This window comes from Apodemus sylvaticus, chromosome 19 (genome assembly GCF_947179515.1).
Source record: "Apodemus sylvaticus chromosome 19, mApoSyl1.1, whole genome shotgun sequence".
Taxonomy (NCBI): domain Eukaryota; kingdom Metazoa; phylum Chordata; class Mammalia; order Rodentia; family Muridae; genus Apodemus; species Apodemus sylvaticus.
The window spans coordinates 9,991,905-10,010,954 of NC_067490.1; the positions used below are offsets into that span (position 1 = coordinate 9,991,905).

The 19,050-nt window shown below is 51.8% G+C and overlaps 1 protein-coding gene across 1 annotated transcript; it reads right to left on the minus strand.

The window, feature by feature from the left end:
- Positions 1-486: 486 nt before the first annotated feature.
- Positions 487-17,229, minus strand: Pttg1ip (PTTG1 interacting protein). The gene is made up of 6 exons (XM_052163494.1): positions 17,032-17,229; positions 12,117-12,169; positions 9,601-9,709; positions 5,794-5,965; positions 5,068-5,114; positions 487-2,122 (listed from the first exon to the last, which is right to left on the minus strand). The coding sequence occupies exons 1-6, from the start codon at positions 17,135-17,137 to the stop codon at positions 2,085-2,087; spliced, it is 525 nt and encodes a 174-aa protein (XP_052019454.1). The 5' UTR covers positions 17,138-17,229; the 3' UTR covers positions 487-2,084.
- Between the last annotated feature and the right edge of the window lie 1,821 nt (positions 17,230-19,050).

The following is a 19,050-nucleotide window of genomic DNA, read 5'->3' on the forward strand; positions in this document are numbered from 1 at the left end:
CAGGTCAGTCCCTTATTCGAGCATTAACCTAAAAGCACCAGGGTCAGTGTCCAGACCCCCATGTCTCTACTACAGTGGACAACAGGTTCACGCAGCCAGGCTGAGCACAGAGACAAAGGACCAGGGAGTCAACAGCCGGTCAGGGGCTGACTTGGTGACACCCATAGTCTTTATCTATGCTATACCCACAAGCCTCTCTGCTTTAGACTCTAGGGAGCTGAAGGAGCCAGGAGCTACATGCCGATGGAGGGCGCCCAGGGGCCAGTGTCTGCTGTCGGCCATGCAGAGCCACTTCCTCAAGACGGAATGCTGAGCTTGGTGGGGTGGAGTTGGACAGCGTGGGCGACGAGGACCTTTCTACATGGAGGGTGGAGAGTGGTGACCACTCTAGCACGGGCCTAGTCAGTCCCTTGAAGGACACGGTACACAGTTCACAGGGCAAACGCAGGTCCCCACCCTTGGGACAAAAAACAAAGAAATCAAAGCCATATTCAATCATTTTATTGGATGGAGGTTAAAAACTAAGGCACTGGGTGTGAGGGTGTGGGGCTTGGCCCTGTGTCTGCTCTCCACGCTGCTCAGAGGCAGGCACGGGCCACTCCTATGCGCACTGCTGCTGGAGAAGTAAACACTCCAACACCAGCTCAGCAACCTACCAGGTACGATGTATATGTGCTACATATTAATACAAGGTCATCAGGGCCTGTGAGGAGGGCTCCCTTTCAACAGACAGGAGAAAGCGAACTCTCAATGGCTGCTATAATACTTAAGAAATGTTTGACAAGGCTTTAAGTTCCATCAAATGCCTAACTAACAAGGCAGAAAAATGATAAGATTCCAGATTGTGGTAAAGGTTACCCTTAGTTTGTGGAATCAGAAGAGGGGAGAATGTTAATCCTGGACAGACTGACAGTTGAGAAGGTTACCGAGCCGCTAGGTGAGGTCTCGGGCATGAGGGAGCCTCCGGCAGGACTGCCTCATCTGCTGGTGGCTGCTTTCCCAGGGGAATCTCTCTCTCCTTACCCTGCCATCAGGGTCGTGATCTCCTTACTAGGGACACATCTGGATTTCAAAGAAATGTCCAGTGTGGACAGAATCACAGGACCTCCCCAGGGCCCACGCTGACATGTCAGACAGAGACCTGAGGCACAGCTGGACACAGGGGGAGGAGGGGTGCCTGTGTCAGCTCGGGCCGGTTTCCTGAGAGGCGCTATGGCGTGGGGTCCTAACTTCCTACTCACTGAGCCCCACATTGGGATGGCCGTGGACAAGCTCTTCACCCTCCATGACACGTACAGGACCAACTCAACAGCCGCCTGAAGAGTAGAGGGAGATGTCCAAGACCCTACACAAGAACCCTTCTGAGGACACAGGAGCCGTGCGCCACCATAGCTGGAAAGGCCTGAGGTGGACCGTCAGCCCTCACAGAAGGACCAGCCTGAATCACAGCTCAGGCTCCCCACGGTCGGAAGATCCTCAGTCTAGTGAAGACGAATGAAAACCACCATCCAAGAGGCCTGGACTTTTCATGAGAGATTTTGGTAGGGCTGTTTCCTGAGGGATTATTAAAGACTTCAGGTGACTTTATAAGCTTTTGTGCTATTGGATAGAGCTGGGTTAGGAAGCTAATCCTTACCAGACTTGGGGACAGTGCCTTCCAAGAGGCCACCAAAATTGAAAAAAAAGGCATGTGACAGCAGTGGGCCTGCAGAGCTGGCGGTCAGCTCTTGTCATCCCGAAGTAAACATGACTCGTTTGTTGCAAGGTGAATCTCCCAGCAAGGCCACTCAGCAGCCAGGCAGCACCACAGGCTGCCAGCTTCGTAATCGGCTTGCGGAGCGTGGGGACCGAGTACATTCCCTCCCCCCAAAAAGGACATCAACGAGATTAAGGTCTCAGGTGATTACATACAAACACAGAGGGAACAAGAGCAGGATTGTCCTCTCAGAGCCACGCCGGGGCCAGTGCTGAGGCTGGGGGATGGCCCAGGTCAGGGGTGGCCAGGTCGCTGCAGGCTCTGCTGGGGAGTGCACTCCCGGGAAACTTGGAACTGCACGATCCACCGCAAGTGGGTGCCAGCCGCCTTAGAACTTCTCATATGGGTTTTGTTCTTTAAACAAACCTGAGGGAGAAAGGAAAAAAAGAACTTGGTTTTCAAATTCACTCACTCAACTGGAAATAAACTAACAAAAGCAATGTGTGGCCTTGGGTGTACTGCCTTATGTCCACAACCCTAGTACCAGGGAGACTGAGGCTAGCACACCTTTAATGCCAGCACCTGGGAGGCAGAGACTAGTGAGTGCCTCTCTGTGAGTTCAAGGCCAGCCTGGTCTACCAGTGGAGTTCTAGGCCAACCAGAGTTACATAGTGAGACCTTGTCTCAACAACCAAACCAAACTGCCCACCCTACCCCTACAAAACACAAGATTTAGCCACAGTTCCAAGCAGGCTTCCACACTGACCCTTGCTGAAGCTGGGCGACAGGTGACTTTGAAACGGAAATAAAATCCATCGGAAACTAAAATTCCAACCGTTTCTGAGAAACAAGCCACAGCTGAGATCACAAGAAATCAGGAAAGTTTCTACACGTGTTTCTTTCCACAGTGGTGAGAATCACACAGAAAGACCAAGCAAGCCATTTCACCTCAAACCCCCAAGGAGCTGTGGCTGTGCCTGGAGAGTCAAGACTATAAAAAGAGCACAAGCCATCACGTTAACAACCAAGCATTAGAGTTGTCCTGGGACACAGGATGACATTACCCAGAAGTCCGTGGCACTCACCCGCTTTTCTCTCTCCTCCCGGTGTATTTGTGTCTCCCTTGCGCACCCACAGCCCCCTTGTCCCACCCCTACCTCACACTTGTGTGACTTGTAATCTACCGACTCTGAGTCTGTTAGCTGCAGACACCAGGATCGCTATGTCCTGCCCACCCAAAAGCCCAGACACATAAAGATGAATCAAGGACAGAGATCAATAGAAGGAGACAAGGGCTCACCAGGGCAAAGGGCAGCTGCGGTCGGAGAAGCCGAGGTCCCAGCGCAGGCCGCAGCACGCAGAGCCTGCAGTACGCGCAGCGCACCAGGGAAGAAGCTCCCCAGCTAGAGCATAGCTCAGCCCCGATGCATGATGGGCCAGGTGAGAAGAGAGCGCAGCCCTGACACAGGCAGGGATGGCTACAGCCCCTGAAGGGGAACTGAAGCCTCACGAGTTTAATGTCCAACAAGAGAAGTCGTGCTGTACTGGGGCAGCTGGACTTTGCTATAACATCTCTCCAATAAGACAACCAGTGTCAGGACTTGAACACAAGGTCAGTTTTAGTCAATGAAGCACTGTTCAGCTGTGAACTCTACGACAGGGTCACAAATGCCCTGAGCTAATCTACAGATTCACCCATTTATGAATTCTGTCTGTTTGGCTGTTTTGGGACCGGGTCTCACTACGCAGCTTTGGCTTGCCTGGAACTTCCTAAGTAGACCAGGCTGGCCTCCAGCTCTTACTGATCTACTTGTGTCTGCTTCCAGTGCTGGGATCAAAGGTGTGTGCCACCATGCCTGACTTCCATTCACAGATTCCTAAAACTGATGGCAGTATCAGGACATGGGAGCTAGCTGAAGGACATAGGTCCTGAGGGCCCACCTTGTTCCAGAGGCTGTCTCCCCCAAGCTCCCTCATGGCTGTGGTAAGTGAGCAGCTTTCACCGTGGTCTGCCTCACCCAGGCCCACAGCAGTGCACCCTGGGCAGGAAACTGTGACACTGTGAGGCAAAGAAATGCTTCCTCCTAAAGGTCTTCACCTCAGGCCTTTGCTCTGGGCACCTAGACGCTAACATACACAGTGGTCTAACCAGCTCCTGATGGGTAAGATGCTTAAACATCACAAATATGATGCCTGTCTGTCTCTCTAAGTTTTACACACACACACACACACACACACACACACACACACACACTCTCACACTGTATTTCTTGGAAGTTGGTGAGGTGGGGCTCAGTAGGCAAAGTCCTTGTCACCAAGCCTGAAGACCCTAGGCCCAGATACCAGAAGAGATGGCTCTCAGAAGTCATCCTCTGACCTCCATATGTGCATGCTACCATGTTTGCATGTGTGCGAACACACACACACACAAAATAAATGAAATAATTATAATGCATATTTTGGGGTAAAATTTTAAGAATTTTCTTCATCATATTTCTCCTGTTAAGATAGTGACTCAAGTGCTGGAGAGAAGGCTTAGAGGTCAAGAGCACCGACTGTTCTTCCAAAGGTCCTGAGTTCAGTTCCCAGCAACCACCTGTTGGCTCACAACCATCTGTAATGGGATCTGATGCCCTTTTCTGGTGTGTCTGAAGACAACTACAGTACTCATATACATAAATACATTTAAAAAAAATTATAGGAAAGTGATTTAAGGCCAAAAAAGTAGGTTCACAGGTGGAGCCTTCCCCTGTAGCCCGTAGCTAGGTGAACGAGGGGTCAACTTCCACAGCTCCCAAGCTCTGCAGCTGTAAAGTGCAGGTAGAAAGCTCTAGTGCCCTTTCTGAGCTATAGAACCAGCTTGGAACCAGGAGCAGCAGAGAGGCGTGTATGACCCCGGAGACCGAGCTCCACCATGCTGGGCTCCTGCCTCGGTCCAGCAGGACATCAGCTCTGACACAGGCTCACACCTGCCATCCATCACCGACTGGTTCCTCAAGTCACTTCCCTGTTTCTCCAAACAAGATGGTGCAGCCAGAAAGCATACAGGGAACAGGGAGGGGTGGCATGCCCTGATCCCAGCCAATCCTCTCATAAAGAGTGGGCTGAGCCCATTGGAAGACAGTAGGAGAGACTCACAGCAGGGAAGGAGCCTCAGGCCCACGGCTAGCTCCACAGGCTCGGGCTGCTTGAGGGGAAGGGACACAAGCAGCTAAGAACAATCCTCCTCAAGTGCCTCACTGTCAAAAGCGTGTGTCTGAGACGAAAGCCGCCAGAGCCTCTCTCTTCTGAGGCACTCAGTCTCTGGTGCTGCCCTGGCAATTGTACAGCTGCCCAGATCCCAACCGAAGAGAAACCCAGCTCGCTCTTACCATACTTTTTCCTGATTTCGTCATGTCTTGACTTCATTTCTGCTCTCCTAAAGACAAAAATAATACAGAAATACCGAGTCACATCTACTTACAGCAGACAAGTAAGGTCCCCTCCGACCCCAGCCCTTTCTCTTTCTTTGGCAGAGGCTAAAGGCTCCTTGGTACTCTCCTCCAGCCCCCCTCCCCCCGCCCTGCCCTCCCGCCCTCCAGCAAGGTGGGGATGGCTGTGCCCACTAGGCCACACTACCACTCTACCAGCAGGGGTACTGCAGGGCCAGTCTGCAGAGGCTGCTCTGATGGACAGTCTACTATTTTCCATAAACTAATTCTGACTGGACACAGTGGTGACCACCTGTTACCCTAGCACTCAAGAGACTGAGGCAGGAAGACAGAGCTCAAGGCCAGGCCCTCTCAAAGAAGAAACAAACAAACAAACAAAGAACTCAAATGTCTAATCCCGTGATCCCTTAGGAGTTCTCCTAGAGCACATGCAGACCGGACAAAGCCCCGCATCAGGTGACCAGGGGAAGGCGACTGCTGACATTTACCTCTGCTACCCACTTTAGAACCTGACCCTGGTGGTGACCAGGCCCAGCACGCAGGAGAATCGAGTGCTATGGAGCCAGTAGGCACAGCCAGGGTCTGCCACACAGTCAGGCTACTCCATCATTAGGGCGGGAATGGCAGTACTATGGCTACCACCTCGCTTCTCACGGCCGCCCTCACCTCTCCTCCTGCCGCACTCTCCTCTCCTCCTGCTCTCTCATGGCCCGCTCGTCGCTCTGGTCTGGCTTCCGGTTCCTCTTGCGGCGGCAGCAGCAGCAGCAGCACACGGCGATGCCCAGGAGCACAGAGCCCCCAAGCACAGACATGGTGATGATCAAGGCCTCGAAGTTCACTGCAAACCCAAGCACAAAGCTGAGACCCTGGGCAGGCAGGCCCGGCCCGGGCGCCTCCACCCCCAGGAGCAGCCCCAGACACGGGGCCTGGGCATGCGGCTCCTTCAGCCAGGGCCTACAACTGAAGAGTTCTACATTAACCAAACAAACAGAGACAAGACAACATGTTCCCCCCACTTAAGACCAAAAGAAGAGAAGATGTCAAGTGTGTCTTGTTTCCAAGACCTCCTAACTCCCCAGTGCTGTCTAAAGATGGGGAAGTGCCCTGCCCAGCAGCATGTGCACATCCAAGCATACAGATGCCCCAGCATTTAAAAAGGGCTAGGCAGTGCCACTCAATGCCGTGATGTGCTAATAGAGCCAACCTTCAGGAAACGAAATGAAATGAAAATAAACTTTAAAGGTTCTTCTAAATTTGTTATTAAAGACCTTTATATTAAAACCAGCCAGTCAGGTGGGTAGTGGTGGTGCACGCCTTTATTCCCAGCACTTGGGAGGCAGAGGCAGGCGGATTTCTGAGTTCAAAGCCAGCCTGGTCTACAGAGTGAGTTCCAGGACAGCCAGGACTACACAGAGAAACCCCGTCTTGAAAAAAAACAAAAAAAAAGGGGGGGGGGAAGCTAGAGACATGGCTCAGAGGCTAAGAGCACTGACTGCTCTTCCAAAGGTCCTGAGTTCAAATCCCAGCAACCACAGAGTGGTTCACAACCATTTTGTAAAGAGATTTGACACCCTTTTAGTGCTATCTGGAGACAGCTACAGTGTACTTAGATATAATAAAAAAAATATATCTTTAAAAAAAAAAGAGAGAGAGAGAAATCCTGTCTCCAAAACCAAAACCAAACCAAACCAAACCAAACCAAAACAAACCCAACCATATGGTGGTGACCCATGCTTTTAATCCTAGTACTCAGGAGGCAGAGGCTGGTGGATCTCTGAGTTCAAGGCTAGCCTAGTCCCAGGACAATCAGTGCCTCACAGAAAAACCCTGTCTCCAAAAACAAAAAAACAAAGCAAACAAAGTAACAGTCAAAGAAGCTATGTGAAACATGCTAACCCAGGGCTCTAATCCCAGCACTGGAGACAGGCAGGCAGATCACTGAGTTCCAGGCCTGGTCTACAGAGCAAGTTCAGAGCCAGAACTACACAGGAAAAAAAATTATTTTATATATGTATATGTATGTGTGTGTGTGTATATATATATATATATATATATATATATATATGTATGTATATATGCTCCAACAAACCCAGCCAAAGCTCCTCTACTATTGTGCTCAAGCAGAGGCAGTTCAAGAGCCCCGCAGAGCCTTTGCCGATATGCCCAGTTGCCCGCCAAGCTCAACTCTGCACCAAGGCACTTCACAAGCAAACCCCCCGAGCTGCAGGGCTGCTGGGCGGGGAGGAGGGAAGCTGGAGGCCAGCTGCTGGGCTCCCTCAGCCAGCACCAGTGCCAGCGCCACCCCGTGGCCCATGCTCCTCTCCCAGACTCCTTCAGGCTTCTAAGCATGTCAAACTCGGAACAGGCACTGCAGCCGCTCAGAGCCTGAGCTCTACTCCACGTTCTGTCTTCCAGCGCCAGTCTGAAAGTGTGCAGAACGCAGCAGCTCGTGTGGTTAGAAAGGAGCCTTCATCAGCATCAGTGGGTGGTACAGTTTTTGACTACAGAATTCTGCAAAGCTCACCCTACACATGAGCACATTTAGACAGCTGGATCCAAGTAAAACTAATCTACTCCCACAGCTTCTCTGACAAGAAGCTAAAGTCAGTTCCAGATAAAAACAGCAATCTCGTCATGATGGGAAAGTGTGTGGGCTCCTCTGTTAACCATACAGGGAGACTCGTGGGCTTCTCCTCACGTGCAAACATGGCCTGACAAGAGGGAGTGACACCTTGCTCAGCCCAAAAGGTCAACGTACAAAGTCGTCATTTTTCTTCAAACAAGCATAACAATAACACTTCAAGTCATTACAATCAAAATCCTGAGTACAAATTTTAACAGTTTTTCCTAGAGGAGGAAAAAGTAATTCTAAAGGTTTTGTATAAGAACTGACTGTCATGGTGCAGGCTGACCATCTGTATAACAAGCCACCAGACCTCTGGTGAAATCGGGCGGGAGGCTCAAGTGCCCTCGCCTCTGCACAGGGGAGTATGAACCTGCCCAACAACTCCATCACTTGCTTGCATTCCCAGGTAGTGGGAGTCAGTCCCTCGAAACGCTCAGCAGTAACTGAGTGCTCACTGGGGACCAGCAGCAGGCCCGCGTTCTGCCGGTACAGGCTGCCTCCCACAGGTGCGAGCCCGCTCTGCTGGCAGTGCGTGGTGACTACACTTGCTGACAGCTGAACTTCATCTGTCCTGCGCTGGGGTGCTGTTTAGCCATCCTGTAACCTGGGTGGCAACTGCATTGCACCAGACAGACAATTATCAAGAGCACCCACCGCCTGACACAGCTCACACCTTCAGTCATCAGACTCAGGTCAATGGCTCACCCTTCTCCACACACCACCCAATGAGTCAAAGGTAAAACAAGTGCCCGCCCTCTCTGCTATTGCTTGCTGATAGGTGAGGTGACACTGTTGTATGCTGTGCAGAACAGTTCAGGTGAGGCAGCCTTAGTGGACAGGGGGAGAAAGCAGACATCCTTCAGTGAAGGCCTCAGGACCTGTGAGTGGGGGATACTTCCAGAAGCTCTAGAATTATCTTCCTTGTTCCCGAGTGTGATAACCCAGACTATAAGGCAATATAGAATTCACACATCGACGATGGGAGATATCTGACTAGCAAGCAGTACTCCAAAGCTGAGGCCCCCATGGCTGAGACCTCAAAGGCTTCTCTGTGCTAGGACAGAAGGACAGACACAATGGTGTTTGCACACCAAAGACCTGGTGTCTGCCCTCCTTGATTTCTGAATTTGCTGGGCGTTTACAACAGCCAAGCTGTTTTACGTGAAGTCTGATAGAATTCTGAGCCTGAAGTCTTTTGCAAAAAGGTAGCTACAAGATGTAAGGGGCAGAGGTCCCATGATGCAAACACAAGGGACCATCAACAAAACGTTATCCCAGTGCTTGGAGAAACACCAGCTCCTCCAGCGGCATGGAGGCCTGTGCGACCCCAGACCTAATGCCACCAAAGGTAAAGAGTTCACTGCAGGGAAACGAGTTTCCAGATAGCGACACACAGCACAAATGTACTTAAGGGAAAGCTAAACCCACAGGGCTCATTTCTTTCATGGAGGAAAATGACCACCACAGACATAAACCACAACCAGGCATCTGGGCTAACTGGGCCCTCAGCTGGGCATCACTGGCCAGTGGGAATCCACACAGACTTCCAGATAGTGCATCACACACATGGAACAGACGAGCAGGCTGAATGCCCTTCCCCGCCTCCTGCGATGAGGGCTGTGCGGTGCTGTGGCCACTGGTGCTGCAGAAGCCGTCCAGCCCCTGGCTGTTTGCCAAATGGCAGCCCCCCCACCCCCCCCCCAACACAGGTCCCTTGCTTCCTTCTTCCAGAGTCAGTGCAGCGGCACTGCTAGTAACTTCCTAGTACGTTGTGCTGATTGGGCACACACACGCTCTGAAGCATCAAACCCCACTGACTTTGCAAGAAGTAAATGAAAACAACTTACCCCAGCATACGCCCCAGCGAGCGGAACTCAGTTTACAGAGAGAAGCAGGGGGCAAGATTTTCCTTACTGGGTAGTTCATGCACGCCTTGTTCTCGTTGCACCACAGACACTGAAAGAGAAAGAAACTGGTGTCAGGAGACCCCTCCACAGACGTCCTGCCTCCATGCTACCCACCTCTCTAGGATAGAAGGGTCTCAGGCATCCATCTCCCAGGTACCCCTGCTCTTCCTGGTTGCCCTCTGGTCAATGGCCAACCCAGTGGCTGGCAGCCCTGCCCATCCACGAGCCACGCGGTCCTAAAAGGTGTGCTCCCAGGGCCTTGTGGCCTGCTTGCTTTCTTCTTCAAGCCTGAGAATGATTCCCTCATCTCCTCAAGGAGGCTTGCCCTGCCCCCATCCCCTGACCAACCAACCACCCTGCCTGCTTCCTCCCACAGCATGTCTCCTCACGCTGTACACTGCATTTCCCCCTGCTGCGCAGGAAGTCAGATAACTGGGGCCTTCACTGAGCACCCAGAGACACAGGCCAGGGGAATCTGAGCATCCTTAGATGTTTGCTGGGCAGATGATGGGGTACAGAGATCCTCTGCCCCATCTTGAACTGCACTAAGGGTCTGGTTTTGAAGGATATTAGAGATCATTGAAGGATCAGAAATAAAACCGAACCTCCAGGGGCCTGAGTCCTCCAGAGTTGGGGCGGGAATGGTCCAGGGAACAGACAGTACTGTCGTACTAATACGTCAGAACTCAGAGCAGGGCCTACCACAGCCAACAAACAGTGCTAGACCAGGCTGAGGGCGACCAGCTTACAGCACGGCTGATCTCGGTAAGTGTCTGTGGGAAGACTGCACACTTCACAGGGCAAAAGAATTCTGTTCTCAAGAGCACTGGCCAGTCAGAGCCAAGAGAACGGCCTCCGTCACCACACATCCGCAGGGGAAGCCATGCCATCGCATCTTCACCAATTATAAACCAGGTTTGGGTCTTGGTCTGGGGCAGCATCTATCACACACACACTGAAGCACACCCGGGGCCAGTGGCTCCTGACACTGCACGGCAAACAGTCCTGGCAGATTCTGCTGCCGGGACACCTTCCATCCCAGGGGTTCCGTCCTGCATGACTTTTGGTTAATAAACAAGGCTCAAGCTATACAGTCTAATCTTCCGTTTCACATGACTAGGGGCTCCAAAGAGAACACAGTACTCTCAATGGGCATTCTGTTCTTAACTGAAGAGGCCCCTGAACTCAGCAGCAGCAAGGAGTGGCACAGCCTTTCCCTAACCCATTGGTCCTCAGAGGGCCTATAGATGTCCATCTCTTCCCAGGACCTTGTCTCCTGGCAGACCCTTGGGCCTGGGCTAGCCTTCTCCACCTTGCTTTTCTGAAGCCTTGCTGTCTGGGTTCAGAGCAGGGTCAGGCCTCAGGCTCTACCCAACTAGACTAACCCACTGTGACCTAGGCAGGTCCCTCTGTGGACTCTGTCCTCACCAGGCACAACCCATGCAGATGAGGTTACAAGGCTTGACCAACCTCGAGCTACTTGTATTTTAACTACTAAAATGGCCTCCTAGGGGGTGGGGGTGGGGTGGGGGAAATAGAACACAGAGAGTCAAGAAAACCCACCCATGGGGTAGCAGACTCAGCACTAGCAATGTCAATACCGATGCAGGAGCAGCTGATGATTTTTAGACAGCAGATCCTGCTGCCCACTGGAGTCTCACAAAGTGACAAGACATGATTCAGATCTGCACTGTCACTTTAGGAATCTTCTGCTTTCTAAGATGTTCCTAATGTCCTATGGCAGAAGCCAAGGAGAAACAATGCTCTGCCCGGTGGGACACACACCGCCCTACCCCAGGATGCTACTAAGCCTCCCTGTAGTCTCCAGGGAGCAGCCTTTCACGCTGTTTTCTGACCTTCTGCTGCTCTCCTTCTGTTCCCCTCAGAGTTCACAATGTAAGCTGCACAGCACAGCACCGATCTAAACAGGCCCAAGAACTCCTCAGCTTCAAGGAGCAGCACAGAGGAGCCTTCCAGACTGGCCAGAGAGCAGGCTCCCACCCTGCAGAAGCTAAGAGTCCTCCAGGGACATCTAAAGATCTCGCTGTGAAGCTGCCCACTGCTGGCCCATTACTCCCAGAAGGGCAGATCAATGTCTGGTCCATCAAAACCCAAGGTGACCCCTCAGAAGGGTCCTAGGCTCATCTCCTCCCAAGGTGACCCAGGCAAGCAGTCCCTGTCATCCAAAGTTAGCACACACACCACATTCCAGGCAGCTCCAGGAAGGGTGTATCCCCACACTGCCTAACCAGGTCATGGATACTAGCTATGCTGGATGGAACCTATGCCTTTCATAAGAAGGCTCCAAGAGTCTGAGAGAAGCTGGGATGGTATTTAACAACCAGCATGGAAAGCATCCAACAACTCCTCAATGACAGGTCCCACCCCCCCCCCCTTCAAGCACACACACACCCCTCCTTGGACTTGAGGGCAAGGGTCTGAGCGGAGTAACTTACCGAGACATTCCTGAGGCACTCTTCACAGGATCTGTTTGTGTACTCAGAGCAACCTGCCAGGAGACAGAGGTAAAAATGAAGGGGCAGAATGAACAAAACAAACAAATAAACAAACAAACAGGTGCTGTGAACCTCTGCCTGGAAAGATCAAGACTCTGCTGGTACTGGCCTGCTTCAGGGCACCTGCAGCAGCAAGTCACACAAAGGAAGAGCCCCTTCCGCAAGGACTCTCCAGGGAAGGAAGATTCCAAAGCCAGGGCAGCGTGATTTACAGCTCTCCTTAACAGGTGAGCCATGACACTGTGGCCACTAGCCTGCTGAGACCTACTGCTATTGGCATGCTCCTGTGTGCAGGAGGCCACAGCCATTCGGTGACTCGCCTAGAGGCAAAGCCAAGCTTGCAAACTTACCTCTGGATCTCCAGACGCTGGGCAAGCTTCCCCAGCCAGGGCCATGCTCCCCAAACCCAAGGAGCCTGGTGGTCCCAACCTGCTCCAGTCATGCAGAGCACCTGGGGACACAGCCAGCAGCCAAAGCACTGTTTTCAGGAAAGGGTCAAAGTCTATATAGCTATCTGCCTCAGAACGCAAGCAAATCAAATGTATAGACATAGCATATACATCAAGACTTTCTCATGCTGTCCAACTGGGGCCACTGACTCTCCCGCCACCAGCACGCTTTGGAAGGAGCACTGCACTCAAGTCACTGGTTGCCAGGGAAATGAAAGCTCAACCTTCACAGAGATGCATGCATGAGAAAAGCTAAACTTAGATGACCAGGGGGACACATATCCAACGAGAATGCACACTCAGAGTTGGCTCAGCCATTTTTAGAAATGGCCACTCCTGTGGCTAGCAAGCCTACTAGACATATCTAATTCAAGACCTCAGAAGACATTCCCACAGAAAGTCCTTGGCAAGCATGCTCACCGTTTCTCTATCCATAATGACCCAACTGGAAACAGCCCAGATGCTCACGTCTAGGAGGAGGGTCAGCTAGACTGGAGTATCTACACAGCGGAGCAACTTCAAGCCACAAAAAGAAGTCAAATAAGTGAAACTGACCAACACCAGGTGGGCTGAAAGAAGGCTTCTATCAACATCCAACCGGTGACAACACAACGCACACTCACCACCTAGGGTGAGAGCAAGCGTTCTGGGGGGAAGATGCTTGGCTCATTGGGTTGCTAGGTTGTAGCATCTGCATCTAGAGTAGCTGAGTTGCATGGAGAAACTTATCCAGGGGTACATTAAAAATGTCTAACTTCACAGGCAGAAAGACTTATCTCAAGAGGAAAAAAAAAAACTGATGTGGAGCACACCTGCAAGCCCAGCACTTAAAGGTTGAGGCCTGGGGATCAGAGTTCCAGGTTAGCCTGGGCTACACAGAGATCCTGCCTCAAAAAGACAAGCCAAGCAAGACAATACTTCGGCTCCACTGCTCTGCCAATGACCTGGAGGGCTACTCGGGAAAGGCTGCCCTTGGCTAACAGCACAGGCCTATCAGCAAAAAGGACAGTCAGGTGCCACTACACACTTGATCCCTCTCAGCTGTGTCTATCTACAAAATCTAAAAGGGGCAAGACCAAATGCCTTTAGTCCCAGCACTCAGGAGGCAGAGGCAGGTGGATCTCTGGGAGTTTGTTTGAGGCCTGCCAGAGGTACACAGTGAGACGTTTGTCTCTAAGGGGAAGAAAATAGAAAGGGCAAGTGGGGATCTCTACAGAGACTGGCTCTCTGAAGACAAAGATGGACCGAGGAGCTCAGAGGAAGCCAAGGAGATTGGAAATGATATAGCAGGTGAAGCGACTTAAAAAGGCCCTAGGCTTCAGAGGTAGAGAACAGAAGGGAGCTCACTGAGGAAACTGGTAAACCGTGTGTGGGCAGTCAACCCAGCATTCGAGTTCCACTCTAACACCCAGCTTTGGCAACTATGTTTAAGCTGAGCAGAGACTATTCCTCACTCTTAGAAGGAATTACTGCCAGCCGGGCAGTGGTGGCCCACGCCTGTAATCCCAGCACTCTGGGAGGCAGAGGCAGGTGGATTTCTGAGTTCGAGGCCAGCCTGGTCTACAGAGTGAGTTCCAGGACAGCCAGGGCTATACAGAGAAACCCTGTCTCGGAAAAAAAACAAATCCAAAAAAAAAAAAAAAAGGAAGAAGAAGGAATTACCTCTGAAAAGTTAGGGGTCCAGACCACCTCAATGACTTACTCCCATGATTTGGTCAAATTAGCAACAAGCTGTAAGATTGTAATTTGTCCATTTGCAATAAAAACCTTTTAAATGAGCAGATTTTATGGTAAGCTAATTAAGACCCTAGCAAGCATAGAGAGGGATGAGATCCTGTGTGGGGCCTCTCAGCACGAGGGTCACTCAGGATAGATGCACCATTAGCTGGCAGTACTGCCCCTTACCGCTCCTCCACCCCCACAACTGGGATCTTTCCCATTATGCTGACAGCTTGAGGGTATGCTGGACACACCCACTCTCCAGCTTTTTCAAAGTCAACCACAAGAAAGGGTGGTCCTGCTTACTATCGGCAGGCACAGCAGCCCCAGGAACGAAGAGATCCGGATCTGTTACAGGATGTTTTGGTTAACTGTACTTTTGAGGACTGAAAAGGACTGGATTCCAAGAAACACATTCTGAGCTCCTGAGCTCTGACCACGCTGAGCCTGCCCATTACTAGGCAGTCTGAATCACCAGGGGCCAGCCCTCCTCCCCTTCCTCCTCATCTTCCTCCTCCACAGACCAATATAGGGTGGATCTTCTGCACCAGAGAGCATCAATAGCAGGCATCCTGGCTGAAGTTAACTCCCAGATTCATGTGGCAAGGAAGGAAACACTGAGAACTTGCTGCCCCACGGCTCACATTTCTGGGTGGCCACTCACAGTATCTCTTACCCCATCACGGGACACAGCCAACCACACACTGGAGATAGGAACAATGTCCTTGCAGTTCCTCAGTGCTGATCATGAACGTCCCGGACTCTGAGTCGCTGTGGCTTAGAGTTAAGTTTAGAAGCTGTTTATTCATTTTTTAAAGAACTTTCAGACTCATTTAATAATTAAATGGAAGGACAATAAATAGTGACTCATTTCTGAGTGGGTCCCTGACGGTTCAGGTGAGTCAACTCAAGTACTCAGGACAAAAAGACACACCTACATGTGGGAAGGGGATGGTTGTGGAACCTGAGGAAGTGAATGTTACTCATTGTAAGCCTATGAAACATGCTGCCATCTCTGTGCCCCCAAGCAAAATAAACGTGGAAGGGCTTAAGGGTGCCCACTCTGGTGACAGAATTCAGAACTCAGAGGGTATCTCTATGGTCATGTCGGGAGTACGCTTGCTTGACAAAGTAGTCTTCGACACAGCACAGAAAAGGAGGGAGAGGGCAACCCAAAAGGCACGTATGCAGTATTGAATAATGCATTCACTAAGGCCAGTTCCTCAGGGACAGAGGAAGGGGAACTGCAGATTCCGCTACAAACTGCCGTGCACAGTAAGGACGCACCACCCAGTGACCTGTGACAGCCACCACTGTGCCTTAGGATTCCTAACACAACTGCAGCCCTTTCAGGGACTGTTTTTCCCCCAAGATGGAGCTCAGAGACAGTGACTCTGCATGCCATTTGTCAGGGTCCAAAAGCCCTGTCAAAGTGTCCTCAGTATCATGAATTTTACTCTATGGATCTATAATCTATGACAGGTTCTGCAAAGCACACAAAAAATATTTAAAAGGTGAGTTTTGCCAGGCAGGGTGAGTGCACACCTTTATTGTCAGTACTTGGGAGGCAGAGGCAGGCGGACGACACCAGTAAGTTCAAGGCCAGCCTGAACCCAGTATCAAACAACAAAAAAGGTGGGTTTGGGGGATACTGTAATGTAAATTTATGCAGATTCCTTGTAAAAAAAAAAAGTTGTTTTTGTTTGTTTGTTTTTTTCCAGTTTTTCTACACAGGGTTTCTCTGTATAGCCCAGGCGGTCCTGGAACTCCACTCTGTAGACCAGGCTTTCCTTGAACTCAGAAATCCACCTGCCTCTGCCTCCCAAGGTCTGGGATTAAAGCGTGGGCCACCACTGCCCGGCTTAAGACAAATTGTTTTAAACATTAGTTATCTCCTTATAGAATGTCAAGGAGTAGAATTCTCACATCTAACGTGTTCTGTGGCAAGAGGTGGAGGTTGGTGCCCCCTTCACTAGAGCATCCTAGTAACGCAGCAGACACCCCCAAGCCACTGGGAAGGGGCCTTGGGTCTCCACAGGCACCCCAGCATTCTGCCTGGCATAAAGTCCTCACTGGAGAATCTAGCCCCAAGTCCCCTGAGCAGCCAGAGTCAGCTCCTTTAGTCGCCCTCACCAAGGTAACAGGGGTGAGGCAGTCGCAGACCATAGGCACACCAGGGAGCAGATAAGAAACTTAAAACACAGAGCCGCGACAACTCACAAAAGGTCACAAAGAGAAAACACACCGTGACAGGCTAGAGTGTAAAAGACACCTTGAGAGAGCCTGAGCTAAACACGGTTGAGAAAAATTCTCTCCCTCTAGCAGCGCCCCATCAACCCTAGCGTGCAAAGGTCAGAAAGCTGACCAAGCCGGACCCTCTTCAGCCTCAGACCTGGACACAACTGGCCAGCTCCCTGATTTCCCCCCAAACAAAAACAGTGCTGGAATGCAGATGCTCCCCGAGTGGAACCCCAATCAGACAGCTGCTAAGCAGAGGCCGAGGCGTCGGTTCCGACTGGCCTTGTCTTTCGTGCCTCAGGGCACGACGTTAACTCCCAGCAGTGGCTGCTGTGCCCAGCTCCAAGGGAGGGCGTGAGCACAGAGGACGCCAAGCCCGCGGGCTGGACTCCGCCCTGGGTCCGACCCAGCCGCCCTCCTCCCTCGGTCCCTAGGCCCCCGGGCCTTACCCATTCCCGGAGGCTCCGGAGCAGGGGCTCCTGGCAGAAGCAACAGCAGCACGGCACCGAGTAGCATCACCCAGCGCGGCGTCAGCCCGAGGATAGCAGACGCCATGGTGGGTGCGTCGGCGGTGGGGACCTGAGAAGACTCAACCTCGACGCCAAGCAAGTCTGTTTCCACTGTAAGCGCTCCGCCTCTGTAAGCGACCCTGAGGGGCGGAGCTTGCGAGTGCGCAGCCGCAGGCTCCGCCCCCGCCCTATGCCCGCCTCCGGGCGCTGCTGAGGCTTAGTGCGCCTGCGTGCGCTGTTGGAACTGCGGGGAGGGAGCTTTAACCGGAGCGTTCAGAGCAGCGCGCGTGCGTAGTAGACTACTAGGCTGGGCAGCAGACCGCGAAGCTTTGCCAGGTAGAGCGCTTGCTCTGGAATGGAGCTGCTGGCTTGAGACCGGTTCTGAAGCTCAGCTGCTCTGCCCAACACCTCTGCTCTGTAGCCGCCAACTCCCGGCAACCCTGCCTACGCCCAGTAGGACCTCTGCCAGTCCTGTCGTTTCTCTCCTAGAGCCGCGTGCGTGTCCACAGGGCAGGCTTTGAGGATTGGTTCACTTATGTACGTTAAAACAGCATCCAAGTTGTCTTGAACTTGTTACTGAAAGGCGTTAAAGTCCCTGAGGGAGTGCGGAGGGTGTAGCTTAGATGGTAGAATTGCTTGCCTAGCAACCGATGCATGCACAAGGGCCCAACGAGTTCCAGCCTCAGAACCTCACAAATGAGTCGTGATGGCATACACCTGTCATCCCAGAACTTGGGAGTGGAGCATTGGAAGGATCAGTTGTTCAAGATCTTCCTTAACCAATAAGACCCTGGCTCAAAGAAAACAAAACAAATCCTTGTTGATAGTGACTGAAGAACAGGCACAAGAGCTTTGAGAAAGAGGGTACCTTCCCTGTCTGGTTGTGTATGAACCAGGCACTTAGAGTGCCAGACACACACACACACACACACACACACACACACACACAGAGAGAGAGAGAGAGAGAGAGAGAGAGAGAGAGAGAGAGAGAGACCAATGCGGGACAGTGGCTCCCGAGTTTGTTGACTCATTAAAGACCCAGACTCCCCAAGGTAGTCATGACTGTGTTGCAGCTCTGAAGGGAACCAATTGAAGTGTTCAGCTCTGCTCCTGTTGATACAGGGAATTGTTTCCCCAAAGCAAGTTTAACAGTTCCGCTGCAGGAGAGGATTTCCCATGGAAAGTATTACAGGTCTGCTCCTCAGAGGAAGGCTTCCCCAGCGAAAGTGTAACAACTCTGCTCTGGCAGAGGGAGGTTTTGCCCCAGTGAAAGTGTTACAGCTTTACTCCAGCCTGGCAGGTTTTCCCCAGCCAAGTTCTGTTCCAGGGAAAATGTTACAGCTCTTCTCTGAGAGGCTTCCTGGCAATTGGGAGCCCAGGAATACCACAAAGTCACAGGATACAACAAACCACACAAGAGATTTATGGGGGGTCGGGGGCGGGGGGGGGGGAGAGAAAACAAAAGAGGTTGCCGGTTAACGGCCTCTGCTAGGGTGAGAAGCAGCGAGAACGTAGCCAAAGACGAAACTTATATAGGATTTCTTGGGGGCGAGGCTTCCAGTGGAGATTTCCAGGATAAGGATTGGTGGGATTTCAATTCCTGAGCTTGGGAGGACTCAGGGTGCAGTGCAGGATCTGGGGTGGGACAAGAGTGGATCAGAGGACACGCCCCCTGGGGGAGTGGTCAGGGTCTCCAGGAAGATGCCTCATCTGCATACTCCAGGACTGCTGGATTAGGTCAAACCTTATTAGGTCAATCCAGGAGTGAAGCCTGCTAACTGTGGGCTGTAGGAGGCAGACATTTTCTTAGTGGTTGATGAAGAGCTCAGCCGCAAGCTAGCCATGACCAAGCCAGTAAGCTGCACTCCTCCATGGCCTCAGCATTAGCTCCTGCTGCCACGTTCCTGCCCTGCATACATTTCTGTCCTGACTGCTTTCAAGGACAAACTGTTACATGGA